Genomic DNA, 24,259 nt, shown 5'->3' with positions numbered 1-24,259 from the left:
ACATTAAACATGTTAACATGAAGAACATTTAGAGACCGTTCCTTGTGCACTAAAAACTCCTGAGGAATCCAGTGGGAGTTCTGAGTGCATGAGAAATTCAAGATAAGGTTAAGTGTTAACCTTATCCATAGTGTTAAGTTTTGTAAGGCATAAAAAGTATAAACTGAGATATTGACATTGTAATTATTTCCTGGTAAATTGCGTAATAGCAAGTTGATAACCCACTAAGAGTAATCTGTTATACCACTCAAGATCTGGGGTGAAATCCTGGCTCCATTTAAAATAATGGAGTTTTGCTGTTGAGTTAAATGGAGCTAAGAGTTCACCCTAAAATTCAGCTTGAGCTCCCTCTGAAAATTGGATCATATATTTAAGTAGCTAGAAAGCTTGTGAGTCAGTGTAGTTCAGACTCACCAGAGTGCTAATGTTTTTGGGCCAATGAAAGCAGCAGCTAGAGTTGGATCTGAAGGTCTCTTATCCAGCCCAGAGTGGATGGGATAGCCATGTGTATAGCTGAGACACCTTCAGAAATTTTTTTAACTGAAGTGGTATGATAAAAAAACGATTTATTTTGGAAAGGGATTGGAACATTTTGAATTAAAGTATTTTGTATCTCAGTATTCAAAAATAATCAAGGAAATTGGACTCCCAGATTTAATTTCCTTTTGGAGATTGGTTGTATTACACTGTATAATGCTTCATGTGTATTGTTTTTAATAATCCAATCTGCAAAAAGTCTGGGAAAGATAAAGAATCAAACAAATGTGAAACCCTCATACACATTTTTCATTTTGCTTTAAGTGTACCATGTTTGTACTATTTCAGATTGTAAACTGTGTGAGACAGGAACTATGTCTTCTTGTGCATGTGAATTGTGCCTGACACAATGTGGGCCTTACAGGAATACATAAAATAAATATTAATAGATTACCGACATCTTTAGAGGCTAGAGACAAAACTCATTCCACTAGAGCTCAGGTAGCCTCAGCATCTTCACTTAAGCACATGCTCATCTCTGATTTCTTTCCCTTTTCCTTGGTCTAACAGAGCCAGAGTCTATCTATTCTTGCTTTTTATGATCACTGGCTTGAGCACTGAAAGGCTTTTGGCTTCAAGGGGATTACTTGTGTGCTGGAAGTTAGGCACATGCTTTAGTATCTTGCTGAGTTGGGGCCTATATGAAAGTGATCGTTTTAAGTACAAGTATCAGAGGGGTAGCTGTGTTAGTCTGGATCTGTAAAAGCGGCAGAGAGTCCTGTGGCACCTTATAGACTAACAGATGTATTGGAGCATAAGCATTCGTGGGTGAATACCCACTTCATTGGATGCACTTATGCTCCAATATATCTGTTAGTCTATAAGGTGCCACAGGACTCTTTGCCATTTTAAGTACGTTCATTTTGAGATTTGCTAATAAGTTTGATGTATAAATCAAAATGGTAAACAAAGTAAAAACTGCACATTTCTTATTATTAATATCTTGTTTTGTTTGTTTATTATTTCCCTCATTGGAAAGGCCCCTGCTTGCCAGCTATTGTTGTTGTTGTTTACATAATGCAATAAGTAGGCCTTGTTTGGCACTTTATAAACCCAGAGTAGACAAGGGCCAGAATTTCCAAAACTGAGTGCCAAAAGTTAGGCTTCTGAATCACTTTTAGAATCACTGCAAACCTGCAGTTCCCATTTTCTCCAAAGTGAGCTGCACTTGTGTAAGTGAGCACAGATTTATCCCTTAGGATTTAGTTTAGTTATAGTACAAATAAGTAAGGAACAGGCTACAGTGGGACATTAGTGTTTAGCCAAAAGAAGTGAATTTACAGGAAGAAAGAACCAGTGTCAGAAGAGACATGAAGATGAAAGTGTGAGGATACTAAGGAGAGAGGGTTGGCAGAGAAAATGATTGCTGAAAGTTGGTAGGAGTGGAGCTGTGCAGAGCCTTAATGGTGAGGACAAGGAGTTTGAGCCTAATATGGAAAGAGTCAGAGCGTGAAAGTGATTCCAGGAGGAGGGAGGGTGAATGGAGAGAAAGATTAATCATAGTTCAGTAGACCCACAATATTTCATAGTAATGGCTCAAACCATCTTAGTAATAATACCATTGTAACTGTATTTGTATTGTGATTGTAGTGTAGTGTAGTGTGTTGGAGCAGTACTGTAGAACAATGGTTAACGACTTTTTCTGGGTTTGCAACTCCCAGAATGCAAAAATAAAAATAAAAAAAATAAATCATCCTGCGATGCACCATATTCCACAAGTCTGTGGGGTACTGGTTATGGGACTAAGCCATGGGAGGCTTTTGGGTGCCTGGAGTGGGACAGCTTCTTCTGCTGTCAGGTGATAGTGTTGCTGAGTGGGTAGAAAAAGCTGCTGGGGGCGTCTGGTAAACATGCTTTTTCTTTGTTGTGAAGATGAGTGTTGTACAGGTGGGAAGGCTGAGGAGCAGTAGAGAGCTACTCCTGTAGAATTCCAGAGGGTTATTGTTTCTTTTTAATAAGCATCTGACCTCTTAGCTAGAATCCCTTCCAGCTGTTGGATAGCAACTGAGATATATGCGAGTTCCAATCTACAATATGCAGCCTCAGCATGTATGTCAGATACCTAGGCATGAAGTCAGTAGCCAATTAAATCAAATTCTTGTTTCAGTATGTCCATTTGTATGAGATTGTATATAATGCATTATATATACTGTAATTTTATGTAGTAAAACTATCCAGTATTTATGCATGGGTGTGACACTCACACAATTGCCCCTCCCCTTACACTGCCCATATATAATATACATAAATGTATAGCAACATCATTGGAGTGTTGTGAGTTACAGGAGGGGAGCAGATCTGAATAAGCTGTCACCTCCTCGGGGGTGCTTCCACTATCCATGTCTTTAAAATCCTGTTTTAAAAAAAATAAAAATATTAATTTTTAACAGTTTTCAGTAGGGTATTGATTTACTTGCTGACTCAGCAAGATTGTGTATCAATCATGATCATCACCTCCTTTTTCCCACATCAGGTTTGGTAAGGTTGAAGTAATGAGCAAATTCTATCCATTGAGCCACCATTTGAGCCTGTTGGAGGGTTGGCTAGATGGTTTTATATACTGTGTTATACCGCTGTCTCTTTGGACATCCACAGCCTCTCTCACTGTGCACTCTTCCATAGAGAACTATTTTGGGTAGTCAGTACAGGGTCATACTAGCAACATGGCCAAACTATTATAGTTGGCACCTTTTTAAAGATTATAGTCACTGCACATTCACTCTGTAACAGGTGTCATCGTTTCTTAGTCTGGTTAGCCTTGTCAACTCTAGGATATGATGGAGGCACCCCTCATTTCAAATGTTTGTGTCTTTTGCTTCAGATGCTAGCAAATCTGCTATGTTTTCATTGGAAATTGCAGTGGGAGTTAATGATGACGGCTTGATCATTATCTCCTGCTATGTGCTTCCTACGCTTACATCAGAGAGTTCTTGAGCGAACGTATTGCCAGGGAGCCGGAAGCAGTGAAGTGGAGCAGGTCATTCTCACTCATGCCTAGAGAGTCACAGGATTTCTGTGGTTTCAGAGGAGCAGCCATGTTAGTCTGTATCCGCAAAAAAAAAAGGAGGACTTGTGGCACCTTAGAGACTAACAAATTTATTTGAGCATAAGCTTTCGTGAGCTACAGCTCGCTTCATCCGATGATATATCCGATGAAGCGAGCTGTAGCTCACGAAAGCTTATGCTCAAATAAATTTGTTAGTCTCTAAGGTGCCACAAGTACTCCTTTTCTTTTTGAGGATTTCTGTGGGATTTCTCAGTGTATCTTGTGATATATACTTTTTATAGTGGTATGCTCCCTTTTACCTTCTCAGAACCATGATCAACATGACCCCAAAAAGGATGTTCTGGGAATTCCATGTCATTGACTCCATAGCATTTTCGTAATAACTTTTCCTCTGCTGCAGGTTTTCCAATGGAGGGGATGATATAAGCTATTGTATCATATTTGCTCCCCCCAGCCAGATTCAGAGAATGAATAAGAATCTTCCTGCAATTACTGCTTGTGTCTATTGGAGCTGGCTGTGGTGCTGGGTACCAGCACTGAGAGCAGTGCACTCTTCGAATCATAGAATCATAGAATATCAGGGTTGGAAGGGACCTCAGGAGGTCATCTAGTCCAATCCCCTGCTCAAAGCAGGACCAATCCCCAACTAAATCATCCCAGCCAGGGCTTTGTCAAGCCTGACCTTAAAAATCTCAAAGGAAGGAGATTCCACCACCTCCCTAGGTAACACATTCTAGTGCTTCACCACCCTCCCAGTGAAAAAGTTTTTCCTAATATCCAACTTAAACCTCCCCCACCACAACTTGAGACCATTACTCCTTGTTCTGTCATCTTCTACCACTGAGAATAGTCTAGAGCCATCCTCTTTGGAACCCCCTTTCAGGTAGTTGAAAGCAGCTATCAAATCCCCCCTCATTCTTCTCTTCCACAGACTAAACAATCCCAGTTCCCTCAGCCTCTCCTCATAAGTCATGTGTTCCAGTCCCCTAATCATTTTTGTTGCCCTCCGCTGGACGTTTTCCAATTTTTCCACATCCTCCTTGTAGTGTGGGGCCCAAAACTGGACACAGTACTCCAGATGAGGCCTCACCAATGTAGAATAGAGGGGAATGATCACGTCCCTCGATCTGCTGGCAATGCCCCTACATATACATCCCAAAATGCCATTGGCCTTCTTGGCAACAAGGGCACATTGTTGACTCATATCCAGCTTCTCATCCACTGTAACCACTAGGTCCTTCTCTGCAGAACTGCTGCCTAGCCATTCGGTCCCTGGTCTGTATGTATGGGATTCTTCCGTCCTAAGTGCAGGACTCTGCACTTCTCCTTATTGAACCTCATGAGATTTCTTTTGGCCCAATCCTCTAATTTGTCTAGGGCCCTCTGTATCCTATCCCTACCCTCCAGCGTATCTACCTCTCCTCCCAGTTTAGTGTCATCTGCAAACTTGCTGATGGTGCAATCCACACCATCCTCCAGATCATTTATGGAGATATTGAACAAATATCTGTAGTCTTCTGTAGTCTTTCCTGTACTTTCAGGGCATCTTCCGCTGGTCCCCAGGGAATGAAGGGGCAATGAAGGAAACAGCATGACATGAGTGCAGGGGGATGAGGAGCAGAGTGGAGACAGCAACCTAACTCTCTTTAGCTTCTAGTAAAGTCTCCACATTCCCCAGTCACCGCTGTCTATTTCCAAGCTCCATTTCTGAAAGTTGTAAGGGATAGTCTAATGTCTCTATCTGTGCCCTTCCCACTGTTCTAGGGCACCCTGAAGGGGAAATAAGTGACAATTTTGCTAACATTCAAAAATCAAAGAGACAGCGGTATAACACAGTATATAATTACTGTTATGTCTGCCAATAGTGGGTCACACACTAGAGAAGCATTAACTAATTAGTGAAGTCCCCTTTATCGTAGCTGGACTTACTGTGTATGTGATTTGCACATGATCACATCCAAGACTCAACCTAAGCCCCTTATGTTTAGTCCTGTTAAAATGGATGGTAAACGGTAGAACTTCATGTAACATATGAAGTAAGTGCATTATGTATGCAATCAATTACATTTTTTCAGTTTTCTCTTTACTGTGGTATTTCTTATTTAAATTTGTTTTGAAAATTGATGAACAAATTTATGCATGAACCTGAATAAAGCAACTTTTCATTGATCTGTTTTCTTCTGCAGGAAATTGCATCAACAATTTGAAATGTATAAGGAGCAGGTGAAGAAGATGGGTGAAGAATCACAGCAGCAGCAGGAGCAGAAGAGTGATGCCCCGACCTGTGGTATCTGCCACAAAACAAAATTTGCCGATGGCTGTGGCCATAACTGTTCATATTGCCAAACTAAATTCTGTGCACGTTGTGGAGGAAGAGTGTCTTTACGCTCAAATAAGGTATGGAATTTGTTTAAAATAAATATCACTGAATTTTCATATTGATGTTGCTTAATGTGAAGTGTGATGTAATTTGGTACAGAAGTTCTTTGAAGATTATTATTGTAATTTGTCCACAGTTAGTTACTTTAGTTATTGGAAATATATCTGAAAAATGGATCTCCTAGGACATACCTGTGCCTGTCCACAAGTTCGGTATCTGTTGTTCAGAATCACTAGTAATGCCTTATGGTTATTACTCAAACAATTTTTCCTTCAAGGAGGAAACTGTTTTAGGTGTATTTAGGCCATTGTCCATTTGACAAAGAATCTTCATTAGAACTCTGGTCTACCTGTGGACCAGTGAATGTTGCTTTTAATTTAACACATACCACAGTTCTGCTGCAGGATCCATGTAAGTGGATCCTTGTGCCTGTGCGGATCCAATTACAAGATTAGCCCCTAAATATGGAAGGAAAGGAATTTATTTAGTGACAATCATGTTGGGGGAGTTAGAAGTTAGAGCAAGGAATTGTTCCTGGCTTTGCCTGTCCCAGGCTCACTTGGACAAGTCTTTTAGCTTTATTTTACCTCAGTTTAGTAATGGGTATTATAATGTTTAGCTATCTCCATAGTGTCATTTGAGGGAGCTAATTAAACAATGCTAGTAAACTGCTTTTTTCTTCTACAAAGCAATACAAAATGCAAAGTATGTACAGGGAAAAGAAATCACTTTTTTTTTTTTGCTTTTGAGAATGTATGCTTCATTTAAAAAAGATTAGTGTGCTAAGAAATAATACTCAGAGCTATCATAATGATTTGTATTATGAGAAATCAAGTGGACTGCCAGGTTGAATTTAAAAAAATACTTAATTAAAACAAGTACAGCAGAAGTCAAGTAATTACCAAAATATTTGAGTTTAGTAGAGAAATTAATTTACTAAAAATTTTAAATAAAATTCCCAAAGTGATGACTTGACATAAAATAGGGAATAATGGCGTAACAATGTAAATCACATTCAGCATAGAAGTCTGTCTCAGATTCAGACAGATTCAGATATTCAGGACACTGTTCTGAACTCTTCCTTTTTTATGTGAGTCTTTATGGGAACATGCATAATTATTTTCAGTAGAGTAATTGGCACAACATGCACATAGTATGCAGAGTAAGAGAAATTGGTATGTACTTTACAGGAAGTTGCTTTCTTTATCATATCATTAGGCTGAAAAACAGGGCAAATAAGGTTTAATATGTATGTCAGCAATGCAAGTTATAAATCAGAGTACACAGAAATCTGCTCACTGGTGGCTAAAAGTAGCTGGGAGTATATACATCTCTCAGGTTATGTTGAACATAATGAAAGTCAATTAAAATATGTTTTTGTAGAGCCTTTTATCCTGAAGGATCTCACATATAATTATTACTTTTGATAACTAAATAAGTTTACAACAATATTTTTGGTATAGGAAATACAATCAGTACTGTAATAATTTTATCTAGTTATCAAAGGCAAAATTGGACAGTCTTTATTGCTGTACACTCAAACATCATGAGAAGACACCTCTGTGATGGGAAAGTATCACCAATTGGCACCCAGAAAAATGCTCTGAAATGTGGGGATGCTACCTGCACGTTTTGTCAATTACTCTGTTGAAGGAAATCAATTTTACTGGCAGAAAGTGAAATTGACAAGAGCCTGCCAGGCAGTTGGGAAAGTCAAAATTGTAAGAAAAACTGAAATTTCCCCACTGAAAATTTCAGTTATGCAAAAAAGATAGTTTTTCATCAGAAAAAATTTCTGATATAAAATTTTTGATCAGTAGTTGCCTCTTTTTTTACCTGTATCCTCAAAGTCCATCAGATTGATCATTTAAGATATAAGAAGAGGGAAGCTGTACTTACAACCATGGAGTAGATGACAAACGATTGAAACACAGCCTTGTGATAGTTCATTCTAAGACTGGGTTGCTTTTATTTCCTGTGTCTAAAATAAGATCATTGATGGACCTGTTTGATCTCTTTCCATAATTCCAAATGCATCCAGGTTTATGTCAGCTTTTGCTGCTATACACATCAGTGCAGGTCATGTAGAGGTAGAGGCAGCAAGCATTGGAAAAGGAAGTTGCTGAAGTGCAAAGCAGCCACAATTGCCCTTCTCTTAGGCTATGTTTACACTATAACCTATGTTGGTATAACTTATGTCGCCCAGGGGTGTGAAAAATCCACCCCCCTGAGCGACATAAGTTATACCGACATAAGCACTCGCGTGCACACCACTATGTTGGCGGGAGAGCTTCACCCGCCGACATACCTACTGCCTCTCTGAGATGGTTTTATTATGCCCATGAGAGAGCTCTCTCCTGACGGCATAGAGTATCTTCACCAGATATGCTGCAATGGTGCAGCTGTATCCTCAGGCCTCGTAAAGGTACTCAGAGTGTCACAGCTAAATATAAGATCAAACATATAGTTCAGCATAAGTAATTAATGCACATTCTAAGGGACCATTAAGTGTGATGTGGCCCTTTAATACCATGGTAGTCAGAGGACAAAAAAGGGGATTAGTGGGTTACAAATCGTTGTAATAAGCCATAAATCCAGTGTCTTTATAAAGACCATGATTTTTAGTGTCTAGTAAAGTTATGAATTTAAGCTCCCAGTCTCCTCTTTTGAAGGTGTTGTACATATTTCCTTTGAGGATGAGGACTGAGAGGTCAGATACGGAGTGGTCGTTTTGTGAGAAGTGTTCACACACAGGTGATATGGTGTTTTTGTCTTTTATCATTTTCCTGTTTACGTTCATTCGAGAGCGTAGTGATTGGCTGGTTTCACCCACATGGTTGCTATGGGACATTTAGTGCACTGGATGAGGTACAACACGTGATATCAATGGTCCTATACATGCCTCTTGAAAGGTGTGTTGTGGGGGGGGGTATTGATCATTGAAGCAGTGGAGATATGTCATCAGGTTTTGCATCTGTTGTTCTGGCAGTGTCTGGTGCTGCTTTGAGCTGGTGTGTCTTGGTCTATGGGCAGCTTGCTTCTGATGATGAGCTTGGAGAGGTTGGGGGGTTGTTTGAAGACCAGAAGAGGGGGATCAGGAAAGATTTCTTTCAGGATGGGGTCCCCGTCGAGTATGGGTTATAGTTGTTCAGTGTTACCCTGCAGGGGTTCCAGTGTGGGGTGGTAGATGAGAACTAAAGGCATGCAGTTGGAGAGGGGTTTATTTCTATATTGAAGCAAAATCCGCTCCGATCACATACCCCTAGTTGTCACGGGACAATGATACAAGACAAAAGTACCTTATGACTAGTGGATGAACACTTTTCACAAAACCAACCCTCTATATCTGATCTCTTAGTCCTCGTCCTCAAAGGACATCTTCACAACACCTTCCAAAGAGGAGCCTTAAATTCATAACTTTGCTAGACACTAAAAATCATGGTCTTAATAAAGAAACTGGATTTATGGCTTATTACAACAATTGGTAACCAGTTAAACCCCCCTTTTTATTCTGTGACTACAGGGGTGTTAAAGGGCCACATCACCTCAACTGATCCCTTAGAATATGTGCTAACCAGTTATACTAAATTATATGTTATATGGTTGATCTTGTATTCAGCTGAGACACTCTGAGTACATAAAAACATGACTTGAAATCATTAAGTTATGCATATTGTTAGTCTTTTTATCTGTGTAATTTTATTACTGTTGCCTTCATTCTTCTAGTCATTGTCATGCTCCCTGGTTGTCTTAATGTAGATTGTAAGCTTTTCAGGGAAGGGATTGTCTTCCTATGTGTGCATACAACACCATGTACAAAAAGACTCCTATTCTAATTGTGGCTTTTTGGGCACTACCACAATACAAATACTTAGTAACAATAAAAATATTTTTAGCGGCAATTCACAGATTACAAGGCCAAAAGGGACAACTGTGATCGTCTAGTCAGCCCTCCTGTTAACACAGGCCATGGAACTTCCCCACAGTGATTTTTAGAGCATAACAGGGCCAGAGCAAGATTTTAATTTTCAAGACATTTGGGAAAATGTAAGAGAAGCAACAATTTTTAGGTAACTTCCTGTTTTAAGAGACATCTCAAAGCATCCACAGCCATAGTGAGTTAAATTCTTTATACTGACTGGGTGAGCCAAACAGTGCTGCGGCTGGCCACATCCTCCTAACTGGGGATTTCATTGATGTTGGAGTCTCCACTAGATATAGAGATGGCTCTTATACCATCCTTCTCACGGGCTTCAGTGTCAGGTCTTAGTTGGGGGTGGGGAAGAGGAGTGGCTGGAGTGTGTTTATTCTGGCTGCCTCAGTGGACAGTCCTTTGGGGACAGTTGCCTGCTGCCTCAGGTTAGAGCAGTTCCAGGGCTGCTGTAAACTGTGCTTCAGCCAAAGACCCTCTAAAATATCAAAATGCTCTAACTGGTTCCCTGACAGCCTCCCCCTCTGCTTTGCCAACTGCAAACGTTGTGAAAAAGAGAATCTGGCCAACTGAATATACATTTTTTGCATCTTATTATGAGACTACCTCTGATAATCAATTTTTCTGGGCATCTCGCATGATTGCTTGAGACATTTTGTAGTCTGTGGTATTGGCAATGACCAGGTGACTTGGATTTATTGGACATAATTTTAATATCACTTACACTCTCATAAACTTCATTCATTTAAATGGAGTTACTCCTGACTAATATTAGTGTGAGAGGAAAATCAGGCCATGCAATTTTTATTTGATTTTTAATTTTTTTTTTTTTACTATTGATGGGATAAAATGATTGGGATAAAACACGTTGTTCTTATAAGAGTGTTGTTAAGTTTCTAAAATTTTTATTTAAACCCTTTTGCAGCCTGAGTGGCGGAAGGTAATTTGACAGAGAACGCTCACTCACTTAGAAGTGCCTTTGAGTATTCAGATGACAATGGATTTGATTTGTCAAAGTTAAGAAGCTTTGTAAATTACACTTTGCAAATATGCAGAGCATTTTTAACAACAATCTGCTAACATGAGGCTCCACTCTTCACATATGTTCAGAGAACTGAGTAGTGACTGTAGATGTGTAAATTGCACATTGAATGAGGTTGGGCTACACAGTAAAATGTATATTGACTGGTACTCTGCACAGTGAACTGCACATTGAAAGAGGCAGTGCCAACAGGTGCATAGCCTTGTGCAACTGAAAAATTAAGTGCTGACACACAGCTTTCATGCACTGATAAGTTGGTGCCCAATTGATATTTTCAACAGCACAAAGTGCCAACTCAATGAGGCAGGATCAGTGTTTTGTTTTTGTACCCCTTCTCTTTTAGAGAGAGGAAAAATATATTTGTATTACATATATAACATACATATTTAACTTGTATGTAGATACAAGTGTATGTGTGTACCATGATATGTGTAATACAAAAATGTTTTTATTTTTGTACAGTGCCTATTGCAGTGTTTGTTGTTACTTTGGGACATTATTCAAGCTATTTACTATGAAAGAATAAGACTACTGCAGAGATGGTGTACTTCAAAGTTTCAGCAAATCACCTTTAGGGGTCAGGAAGGGATATTTTCCCCCAAATGTATTCTGTTTATTTATTTATTTTATTTGATCTCCTTCCTCTGAATCCTGTACTTCACACAGGATTCTCACTAACCCACCACATTCTGAGTTTGGAGGGATGTTTGTGAGATGGTGTGTGTGTGTGTGTGTGGGGGGGGGGGGGTTTGGATTCTATTTGCTTACATCCCTTGCTATTTTGCTATGCATTATGTCCAGCTTCCTTTCTTTAAAATAAGAGTTGACCCTTGTTGTGACTTCTTGATTCTAACACAGTTCAGGATCTGGTGGAAGGATCTGGTCACCAAAGTACATGCAGTTGTTGATGTGCGCCTTTTGTAGACTTACCACTGTCATTAAGAGGGTCAACATTTTTGAGCTGGGGAGGTTTCATGCTGGAAGCTACAAAAACAAAACGAGACTGCTTGGCAGGTCACTTCTACCACTAATTTGAACTTCCAGAACATATTTTTAAACAAATATTACACTATTTAATATGTTATCTTTCTGTGTCAGTCAGGTTAATCCTGAATAGTTGATTGTGCATTTTTTTGAAAGAATTAAACATGTCATGCCTGTTTTCTGTCTCTGGTTTGGTCTATATACAGTAATGCTATGTTGGCTGAATTGGAGTGACTTTTCTCCTCCTCGTGTATTTTGATTCATTTTTCTTGAAGGTGAAATTAAAAAAATTTTTTTGCTAATGGTAAGAACTATTAAGTGTGAAACACAGATCAACAAAACAGCCAAAACTGTGAAAAGCAACAGTCTTCTATTTGTGCAGTTATGTTGGTATATATAGAAGACTATTAAAATATTTCACAGTTAAAGACTAGAAAATAAACTATAAATACATTAATAACCAAATTTTTTTAAATGAGTATCCAAGATTGACATAAACTTATTTAGGCCACTGGATGTAATTTATATTGGCTGTAACTTTTAAAATAAACTCAGGTAAGAGTGGGAAAATAATCCAGATGGGTCATAAAAGCAGAATTCATAAATGGATGGAGGTGCTCAGAGAATTATTTAAAAAAACCTGATAGTCTAAAGGGCATATTTTCTTAAAAACTAAGGGTATGATGCCAGGCTACATCAATTAATTGTGTGTGCGAATCATAGGTAGTGTGGGCCCTTCATTCTCTTAAAGAGAAAATACCTGCAAAACTGTTAAACAGCATAATTTCCAGTCAATTCCTGGAAATATTATTATTATAATAGCAGTACATTTTCCTGAATCTCAGGAATAGAGTTCATATACTGTAGGAGAGAAGAGTCCTTTGTAGTGGCAAATATGAAAAGATAATGTACAAAACCAGATATTAAAAGTTCTTTATTTTATTTTTAAGTAGCAATAATAATTTACTAGGAATAAACAGTTCTACCTCAAAGTGTTAACAGTTTGAACAGATAGAACAGACAGTAGTAGATGGAAAACAAGCAGGTATATGTGAGTAAACATGACCTCAAGCATCTTGTTTCTTAACCTCTTGCCTCTTTATTAATTTTACTTAATTTTAAATCTTATCTATTAATTATTTTTTATTGCCTAGCTCCTGTCTTTTATTTTATTTTAAGTTTTAAAACCATTAACTATCTTCTTTTTTAAACATTAATATCTATTTTACATTTTTGTATATTACCTTTTGCCCTTCCTTTTTTCTGTTTTTGTATATATTTTACCTTTAACCTTCCTTATGTTCTATATTTTTAAAATTAACCTTTTAGGTAATTTAGTCTTGTCAGGTTTCTATTATTTTAAAATTAAACCCACCTCCCTCACTCCTGTCTATTTCCGCCATTTTGGGGATTTGATCTATTCCCACCCTATTATTCTCCTTCACTGTCACTTGTCTATCCAGAACATCTCACTAGTGGCTGAGAGGCAGTCACAGAGAAAGCAGCAAAACAGGTAGGCACTTCAAGGTTCCATGTGTCCGAAAGTATGCATGACCTCTCCTACCCACCCTGAATCTCTTTGTTAGAAGCTCCTGGCATTGCTCATGCTACTTATAAAGTGGGGAGTCAGGGGCATAGAATATTCACATGGCTCCTCCATTCCCAGTCTAAATCTCTCCACTTTTGCTCTTGTGGGCCAGGGAGCCTTGTTATGAGTCCAGATCAAGGGGCAAAGATGGCCTGGTGCAGTACGGTTAAAAAATATACTTGCATGTACAGTGGTACACTTCAAAAATTCTGTGGTTTAAAAGACTTTATGATTTTCAGTGATACTCCCTACTTATATAATGGGGAATACCATTAGAAATGGTAACATCTTTCAAAATGCTTAAAATTTAACCCACTGTACTTTGACATTTTCAATAGCTAGTCTGTGAGAGCACAAACTGTATACAGATACCTGAATGAGAGCAGTAAAACAAATGGAGAGAGCTCATCTACTTAAGTGTGCAATTAAGTTCTTAATAGCATACCTAAGTTTAGTAAGTGTATTGGCAAGTGTAAGTAACTGAGTTATCAAAAATCTTTCCATTTATAAAGCTTTGTTCTCCATTGATACCAAATTGGTTGACTGAGGGATAGTTTTGATTTAAATAATTTTGAATATTTTTTGTTTTCTAAAATATGCTTCCTGTTACATTTTTAGGCAGCTAAAAAGACAACCTTCTCGCCAAGAAAAATAGTATGGCAATATTAATACAACCATATATTTTCATAAACATGCAAAGGAAAAAAGCACAAGACAAATACAGAATAAAGTATATTCTACATAACATATAATAAACAGTTGGTACAAATTTGTCTTAATTTACATCTATGATTCAGACTCTGATATTTTGTATGAGCTATGTCACTACCAGTCTCTTATTTCCAATTGCATTAGTCTATAATCCTTCAAAGAGATTTGCCCACCCAGAATCCCATTGACATCAAGCCAGTGGGCTTCTGTGCAAGTGTGCAAGGGTTCCATCTGTGCAATCATTAGTAGGATTAGGACCTATCACACCCGGGCCAAATCCTGCATTCTTTATTCACATGAGCTCCACTGACTATTTGTTTTAATAAGGCAGGTGGGATTTGACTGTTAAATTGTTTTTATTAAAATAATTTTCTTTGTGCATGTATTTGTACTTTGACTTTTTTTGAAAATGTAATTCATAAACCACTTGAAGAAAACCAATAAAATAACATCCCTTTCACCATATACTTTTCATAATTAGAAGAAACAAAAAGCTATATGTGAATCAATTTCTTTGAAATTTGTTTATTTTTACTAACAAATACTAGTTCTTGGTTTCAGTATGGAAATAACTGTCTTTCCTTCTTTGTCTTTTTCTGTCCTTTCTTTCTTGCTTTCATGGATATGAACTCCAGGAAGACAAAGTGGTTAGAGACTTTTTCTGTCTAACATTATTTATTTTGATGAGTATTCTTAATGCTAAAGGCTAGATTTTGCCCTCACTTATACAGATGGAATTCCCACTGAAATCAAAAGGATTTGCTCTTGTTTAAGTGAGAGCAGGAATGGGCCTTATATGTTTCATAATTATTCATCTTAAAAACCATAAAACTTTAAAGTGTTGTAGATATTATGCATGAAAATTCTTTTGTTAAGAAACTTGTGAGCATGCACTTTTTTCCTTCTTTAATTTTGTCATATTCTATATGTGCAGTTTAAAAAAGAAAAGAAAATGGATAATTGATGCAATACTAATGTTTTTCTTCCAAAAGTATTTGACAGCAATTTTACAACTTAAGTGGCACAAATTTGGTAATCTCAGCTTTATTCACAGTGATACCTCTGATTGTATTATGAACATCCACATGGTTCAAATTTAATTTTTTATTACATTTTATCCTTCTGATTTTGAGGGAAGGCCCCTCAGTAGTTTGAGTTTTTTTCACAGTAATTCAAACATTAATCATCAAATATCATCAAGAAAATATGTCTATCCTAAACTTTTAAGAATGAACAATTTACTAGATACTATTTAATCCCTATAATATTGTGGAGTTAAGAATTAGTATTTAACTTATTTTTATTTTTTAAACTAAATTGTAAGCATATGTTTGTCATCCACAAGTCCTGGTGCACATATTATATTGAGCATAATGTTGAAAGGATGTTAAAAGTTATGCATGCTACTAATATTTTGCTAGTTTGTTTTGTGAATACTAAACCTAAAGTATTCTCTTAAAATACTGATTTTATTCTAGCTATGTTTAGGAGAGGATGTGTAAGAGAATATGAATATGCCTGGACAAATTTAAGCATTTATTGAAAGGAATTAAATTTAATTTAAAAAAAATACAAACAACAAAATATCCTGGCTAAACTAAATCTACTTTTCCATGAAAGTGACTGTAAACATTCTAAAATCAACTGCTAATATAAAAGCTCTTGTCCTCTAGTGCTTAGCAATTAAATCTCTGTCACTTGCAGACTAAAAAGTTTTTTTACAGTTTACATATGTCCAAATGGGGTACACATAGAACAAACACTCCCATTTAAATAAATGGGAATTTTCTACCACTTTTCACTGGGAGCTGTTTCAGGCCTCACAGCTTATGTCTACACAGCAATGAAAAAACCCTCACTGTCCTATGTCAGCTGACTCAGGGTGATGGTCTTGGACTATGGGGCAGTTTAATTGCGGCATGCCTGAGTTAGATGCACCTAGTAAGGCACTCACATACATTAGAGGATTCCTTCTTTGCTGTTGATGTGGAGGGAAGAGGCTTTCTATGCACTCCTATTTTCTTTTCTTACAGCACTCCTGCTTTAAACCGTTGTTTCCACATATTGTACTTCATGTGTACATTTCTGCTGATGTTGATGATGATAATGATGGTATAGTGAGAACAAATTAAAAAGCAAAAACAAATCCCAGTCATGCTTCAGTCTTGCATAATTGGATATAGCAAAATATGTTTGCCAAATGGAGGACCAAATCTGTAAGGAAAGAAATAATCTATTCTTCTTTAAGGGATGGTCCCTATATGGATTCCAAGATAGGTGCGCTTGCACCGGAGCTGGAAGGTTTTAGTAGCTGTGTCTGTTGACCCACATGTGAGCCATGTGTCCCCTCATGTTTGCAGCTCAGGTTATAAAAGGTTGTGTGGGTCAACGCCTCTCCAGTTCCTTCTTACCACTGCATGGCTTGAGTTGGAACCCCTGTTCCTTCACGCTGTTAGCTTAGCTAAGTGAGTGAATTTGTCTGTTCTTCCTTTCTTGTATATAGTTATAGTAGTTTCTTGTTTTGTAGTTTGTTTTTAGAGTTCTATTTAGTTAGGTTCTTCAAGGAGTGTCCCTATGGGTGCTCCACTGTAGTGCGGCAGTGCCCCTGCACCTGGGATTGGGGATCTTTGATTGCACTGCCTGGTGGGCTGCACGTGTGCGTCTCCCTGTCTCTCACTGTGAGCTGTGGCTTGTAGCGCTGTGTGGTCCAACCATCCTCAGTTCCTTCTCAAGCACCCTAGCAGAGGCCTTCAGACATCTGTAGTGATATTAGTGCTTCTGTTGCAAGTTCTTAGTAAGCACGTGTTTCCTTTATTTTTTTCTTCCCTTTACCCCTTCTCTCTCAATTTTTTTCCTTTTGCTGTTTCCTCCCTGTTACTCTTTAGAATATCATAGGTTTCCTTTTCTATGCTCCTTTCTACTGAGAAGTTCTCCCTACTTGGGGATATGCCAAGTACATTGCACTCACTTGGCATCTATACACAGAACCAAAGAAAAGACAGGGTAGATAGCAACCTACTTCGAGATCTCGACCTTCCTCTTCCTCCCCTCAATGGCATTATGTTCCACAATGCAGGTGACAGAGACCTCTTCTTAAACCTCCCCATCCCACTTCACGGATCCTTCTTACAAGCACCTTCTATGAGAAGAAATAAAGCACCTTCTGCAACTGGGAGCTGTAGAACTAGTCCCATTCTAACACAGAGGGAAAGGCTTTTATTCCCATTATTTTGTAATCCAGAGGAAAAAATCTGGTGGGTGGAGACCTATCCTAGACTTGAGGAACCTCCAAAAAGTTTGTCAAACTACAACACTTCAAGATGGTCACACTTGAAGTGTTGTAGTTTGACAAACTAATCCCAGCTCTGGAATAGGGGGACTGGTTCTCAGCCCTCGACCTCCAAGACATGTACTTTCAAATTATCATACACCCTTCCCACAGGAAGTTCCTCAGATTTGACCTGGGGTCTGACCATTATCAATACAAGGTACAACCCTTTGGCCCCTCTACAGCACCCAAGGTATTTTCCAAAGTCCTGGCAGAGATTGCAGTGCAGCTCTGCAAACAAAGGATTATAATATTCCCATACCTAAAAGACTGCCTCATCATGGCTCCATCCAGAGTCGATGTGCTTAAAGCCATAACAAAAATGTTGGACCTTTTCTGGAAACTCGGCCTCCAGATAAACATACAAAAATCAATGCTGACACCAGTCCAACAACTAGAGTTTATTGAGGCCCCCAACTAGATGCTATAGAGGCCATAAATTTCTTCCCAACTCAGATTCTTTACGATAGTCAGTTTCATCTCCACTGTAAGGACCAGCCCACAGATCTCATAAGAACTTGCCTACAGTTGCTCACTTATATGGCAGCGACCACATTTGTGATAAAACATGCCAGATTACATATGCACTGTCTTCAGGGATGGCCATGAACGGTATCCGTACCCCACAGACACAGCTTGAACAAACTTCTCTCAATACCACTCAAGGTCAAGCAATCATTAGAATGGTGGACACAACCCCAGAATATCTGCATGGGGATTCCCTTCCTCCAACCACCACTGTCCTTGATACTGATGACTGATGCCTCGCTACTCAGTTAGGGAGCACACTTACAGATCCACATGTTACAGGGCAAGTGGTCCCCATCGGAATCCGTGTTGCACATCAACTTCCTAGAATTATGTTCAGTCTGCAATGCATGCCTTCACTTTCTACCAATAATCAGACAAAAGACGATAAGAGTAATGATGGACAACATTACTTGCTTGTTTTACATCGACAAGGGGGAGCGCTAAAATTGTGGAACTGATGCATCCAACATGACATCAACATCTATGCCAGCATACCTATCTGGACACCTGTACACCATGGCAGACTCACTGAGCAGGAGGTTCTCACAAGAACATGAGTGGGAGATAGACTCAAGAACCCTACAGCACATATTCAACTGCTGGGGATTCCCGAACATAGATCTGTTTGCCACACCCGAAAACACCAAATCCCCACAATTTTGCTCAAGAGCAGGTCTGGGTCACCAATATCTGGGGGACTCCTTCCTTGTTACGTGGGATGCACCCCTCCTCTACACCTCTCCCCCATTTCACCTACTATTGAAAATGATTCACAAGATACAATTGGAATGAGTCAGAGTAATTCTGATAGCCCCAAAATGGCCATGACAGGTAAAGCGTCCTTACCTCTTGTGCATGACAGTCTGTCCACTGACCACGCTTCAGTTGACGCCACACCTCCTCTTGCTGAATGCAGGCCAAGTTTTCAATCTGAATCTAAAACTTCTCCATCTTAAGGCCTGCCTCCTTCATGGTTCCAGGATCTGGAGATGACCTGTTCAAAAGAGGTAAAGGAGATTCTTTTAAATAGCAGATGTTCAGCAACATGCTATCATAAGTGAAAAAGATTCCGGACTTGGTACGACACCAAATGTGTCTCAGCAATTAACGCTCCTTTGCCACTCATTCTGGATTATATTCTAGAGCTCAGAAGATCAGGGCTATCATAAGCTAGGATCGCATACTTCCGGCCACCATTACTGCATTCCACTCCAAGATAGAAGGTCATTTGGTATTTAACCACCCAATTACAAAAAGATTCCTTAAGGGCCTTCAAAACCTTTACTCTGAAGTATTAGACCCCATCCCATTTTGGGATCTCAGCCTAATTTTACATTGTCTCCCCAGCCCCCTGTTTGAACCTATGGCAACCTGCTGCTACACGCATCTGTCATTGAAAGCGGCCTCTCATAGCTATCACATCTCCTCGGAGGGTAGGAGAAATAGGTGTCCTCATGGTGTATCCCCCATTCACAATTTTCTACAAAGATAAGGTCATGTTACAAATAGGGCCATCAAACGTTAAAAAAAAATTGCGATTAATTTCAGTTTTACTCGCACTGTTAAACAATAGAATGCCATTTATTTAAATATTTTTGTATGTTTTCTATATTTTCAAATATATTGATTTCAATTACAACACAGTACAAAGTATACAGTGCTCACTTTATATTATTACTTTTGATTACAAATATTTACACTGTAAAAAAGATAAATAATCTCTTTATCATGAAAGTGCATCCTACAAAGGTAAAATTTTTTTTTACATAATTGCACTCAAAAATAGGACATGCTTCTATGCTGATGACACTCGTTTTAAAAAATTAGTTAATTTAAATTTGTGACTGAACTCTTGGGGGGAGAATTGTATGTCTCCTGCTCTACAGTTTTACCTGCATTCTGCCATATATTTTGTGTGATGGCAGTCTCAGATGACAACTCACATGTTCATTTAAAAAAACCCTTTCACTACAGATTTGACAAGACACAGAAGGTACCAATGTGAGATTTCTAAAGATAGCTACAGCACTCAACCCAAAGTTTAAGAATCTGAAGTGCCTTCCAAAATCTGAGAAGGATGAGGTGTGGAACTTTCTGTCAGAAGTCTTAAAAGAGCAAAACTCGGATGCAGAAACTACAGAACCCAAACCACCAAAAAAGAAAATAAACTTTCTGTTAGTGGCATCTGACTCTGCACTGCTTTGAATAGTTATTGAGCAGAACCCATCGTCAGCATGGAAGCAGGTCCTCTGGAATGGTGGCCGAAGCATTAAGGGGCATATGAATGTTTAGCATATCTGGCACATAAATACCTTGCAACGTTGGATGCAAAAGTGTCATGTGAATGCTTGTTCCCACTTTCAGGTGACATGTAAATAAGAAGAGGGCAGCATTATCTCCCGTAAATGTAAGCAAACTTGTTTGTCTTAGCGATTGGCTGAAGAAGAAGTAGGACTGAGTGGACATGTAGGCTCTAAAGTTTTACATTGTTTGTTTTTGAGTGCAGTTATGTTAATTCTATATTTGTAAGTTGCACTTTCACTTTCACAATGAGGATTGTACTCTAGTGTTTGTATGAGGTGAGCTGAAAAATACTATTTCTTTTTTCTCTTTTTTAATGCAAATATTTGTAATAAAAATAATATAAAGTGAGCAATGTACCTTTTGTATTCCATGTTGTAACTGAAATAAATATATTTGAAAATGTAGAAAAACGTCCAAAATATTTATAAATTTAAATTAGTATTCTATTATTGTTTAACAGTGCATTTAAAACTGCAAGTAATAGCAATTAATTTTTTTAACTGAGTTAATTTGTTTTGAGTTAATCGCTTGAGTTAACTGTGATTAATTGACAGCCCTAGTTATAATCACACCCGAAGTTCTTACTCCAGATACTGTCCTCTTTCCATCTAAAGCAACCTATTCACATAAGAACATAAGAACGGCGCTACTGGGTCAGACCAAAGGTCCATCTAGCCCAGTATCCTGTCTTCTGACAGTGGCCCGTGCCAGGTGCCCCAGAGGGAATGAACAGAACAGGTAATCATCAAGTGATCCATCCCCTGTCACTCATTCTCAGCTTCTGGCAAACAGAGGCTAGGGACACCATTCCTGCCCATCCTGGCTAATAGCCATTGATGGACCTATCCTCCATGAATTTATCTAGTTCTTTTTTGAACCCTGTTATGGTCTTGGCCATCACAACATCCTCTGGCAAGGAGTTCCACAGGTTGACCGTGCGTTGTGTGAAGAAATGCTTCCTTTTATTAGTTTTAAACCTGGTGTCTATTAATTTCATTTGGTGACCCCTAGTTCTTGTGTTATGAGCAGTAGAAAAGGACACTTCCTTATCTACTTTCTCTACACCAGTCATGATTTTATAGACGTCAATCATAACTCCCCTTTGCTGTTTCTTTTCCAAGCTGAAAAGTCCCAGTCTTATTAATCTCTCCTCATACGTTCCATACCCCTAATAATTTTTGTTGCCCTTTTCTGAACCTTTTCCAATTCCAATATATCTTTTTTTGAGATGCGGCAACCACATCTGCACACAGTTTTCAAGATGTGGGTGTACTGTGGATTTACATAGAGGCAATATGATATTTTCTGTCCTATTATCTATCCCTTTCTTAATTATTCCCAGCATTCTGTTCACTTTTTTGACTGCCACTGCACATTGAGTGGATTTTTTCAGAGAACTATCCACAATGACTTCAAGATCTTTCTTGAGTGGTAACAGCTAATTTAGACCGCATCATTTTGTATGTATAGTTGGGATTATGCTTTCTAATGTGCATTACTTCGCATTTATCAACATTAAATTTCATCTGCTATTTTGTTGCCCAGTCACACAGTTTTGAGAGATCCTTTTGTAGCTCTTCACATTCACTTTCCCTCCTTCTTCTCCAAACCACATGACAACCAGGATGAGGCCACACTACACACCTAAGATATTAGACAACCACAAGCCTTTTACATTGACAGAACCCAATTGTTCAGACAGTCACAATGCTTATTCCTCTCTATTGCCAAAAGATCAAAAGGATCAGCTGTATCCAAACAACATATTTCTAAATGGATATCAGAGTGCATCCACCTTTGCTACTGATGAAACAAACTTCAGCCCCCACCTGGAATTCAGAGGCATTCCACTTGATCACTGTCCATCTTGATAGCTTTTCCGAATAATATACCTATTATGGACATTTGTAAGGCAGCTAACTAGGCATCAATGGACACCTTCTGCCAACATTACACGATCACCCACGACAGGGCCTCAGACATCCTACTAGGACACAGTGTCTTATCCTCCTTAGTAGATGTCACTCTGAAGCCCCAGCCTTCCAAGTAGGGGCACTGCTCTAGAGTCACCTAAAGTGGAGCACCCAGAGGTACACTACTTGAAGAAGAAGAGAGGGTTACTCATCCTGTGCAGTAAATGAGGTTCTTTGAAATGTGTGTCCCTATGAGTGCTCTACTACCCGCCCTCCTCACCTCTACTTCAGAGTTCAAATGTAGACTCTGCAGTACAGAAGAAACTCAGGGTGGTTGGACCACACAGTGCTATATAGCTGTGGCTCACAGCATGAGACTGGGAGTAGCGCATGTATGTCCCAACAGGCACTGCTAATGAAGATTTCTGAATCCTGGTGCAGGAACACTACCACACCTACAGGGGAGCACCCATAGGGGGACACATCTTGAAGACCCTTAGTTACTGCACAGAGTGAGTAACCCTCTCTTATCTCAGTCTCAGAATTCTTCCCCCATTGGGGATCCTAGTCCTCCTGGGAAGTATGCCTCAGAAGCCAGATTTAAAAACTGTGCCTTGTGCCTGGACTACTTCTCTGTGCGTGATGAGCTTGTACTTCCTCGGTGAAACTCACATTGCCCCCCGCTGTTCCATCTGCCTCTCATTCCCACCCCAGATGTGGAAGGCCAGAGAACTTAGTCTCCAAAAGTTCCTCATGGAGCAAACTATGCGTCCATGTCTGCAGTCAGATCCAGGACTGGCAGAACCACTGGTGTGGCAACCTTTGCCAGCAGCGAGCACCACTCTGGCTACCTTCCAGCTGGCAGATCCATCAGTGCTGCTGAAATCCCTCCCTGAGCACAAGAAACATGGCCATGCATATAAGGGCAGGTCCCCATCCAGGACTCCCGACAAATGCAGCATTGTCTCCCCAAGCTATGGCTGGTCAGGAGTGAAGTTTTGTGTTAACCTTGCTTCTCCAGCTCCTAAGGTGTCCCAGACAGAGCATAAAGACACCACTGCAGTAACTTATATCAACAAACAGGGTGGGACCAGGTCCCCCCACCCCTGTGGGGAGTCTATCCATCTCTGTAACTGATGCATCAAGCATCAGATTACGCTTCAGCCCACATACCTCCTGAGCACCCAGAACTCACTGGCAGATGTACTCAGCAAGACACTCTGCCTGAGCCATGAGAGGGAACTGCATGATACCACACTCTGGTGCCTCGTTTGCAAGTGAGGCATGCTGCAATGGGACCTCTTTGCCACTCGCAAGAGCCACAAATCTCCGCTGTACTGCTCCTGTGGGGCAGTAGGGTGGGACTTGCTGGGTGATGTCCTTCTTCTCACCTGATCGGACTCTCTCCATGACACCTTTCCTCCCATGCTCCTGCTGCAAATTCTCTGCAAAATTTGCCAGGATCATGCAACGGTAATCCTCATAGCCCCATTTTGGTCCTGCCGGTTTTGGTTTACAGACCTTCTGACCCTCTCTGTCCTTGCACCATTCTGCCTCTGCACTCTACTGGATCTCCGCATGCAAGACCAAGGCCACCTCCGTCATCCCAACCCCACTTCACCTCACAGTGTAGTTTTTGGATGGAGCTCGGAGATAGGGTGTGCTCCACCCACCTATGACATATCCTTAACCAAAGCAGACAGGCCTCCACCAGAGAGTGCTACCAAGCGAAATGGAAGTGCTTCACCTCCTGGGCTCATAGCCACCAGTACCTGCTTATCTATGATGTCCATACTTACTGTCCTCACCTGTCTGTTCAAACTCAAAACTTTGGACTTAGCCCTTAGCTCCATTCAAGTCCACTTCGCAGCACTCCATGCCTTTCTTCCCCTGGTGGATGGCACTTCTGTTTTCACACTCCTTCCTGAAAAGGTTACTCAATATCTTCCCACCTATACTCCAACCCAAGGCCTCCTGAGACCTCAATCTTGTTCTCTCTGCTC

The 24,259-nt window shown here is 39.5% G+C and overlaps 1 protein-coding gene across 1 annotated transcript in view; it reads left to right on the top strand.

Annotated features, from left to right (window-relative positions):
- The window catches only part of RIMS2 (regulating synaptic membrane exocytosis 2), a gene marked incomplete at its 5' end in the record, with an annotated part of 744,128 nt that overhangs the window by 167,858 nt on the left and 552,011 nt on the right, over window positions 1-24,259 (top strand). The window contains one exon of the mRNA XM_084618867.1: window positions 5,731-5,941. Coding sequence (XP_084474993.1) covers window positions 5,731-5,941 — 211 coding nt within the window. The remainder of the gene's footprint in view (window positions 1-5,730; window positions 5,942-24,259) is intronic.

The sequence above is a fragment of the Lepidochelys olivacea genome (genome assembly GCF_965140295.1).
Source record: "Lepidochelys olivacea isolate rLepOli2 genome assembly, chromosome: 2".
Taxonomy (NCBI): Eukaryota; Metazoa; Chordata; order Testudines; family Cheloniidae; genus Lepidochelys; species Lepidochelys olivacea.
Note: the sequence above shows the minus strand (reverse complement) of the source record. Positions and strands in the feature narration are given on the sequence as shown.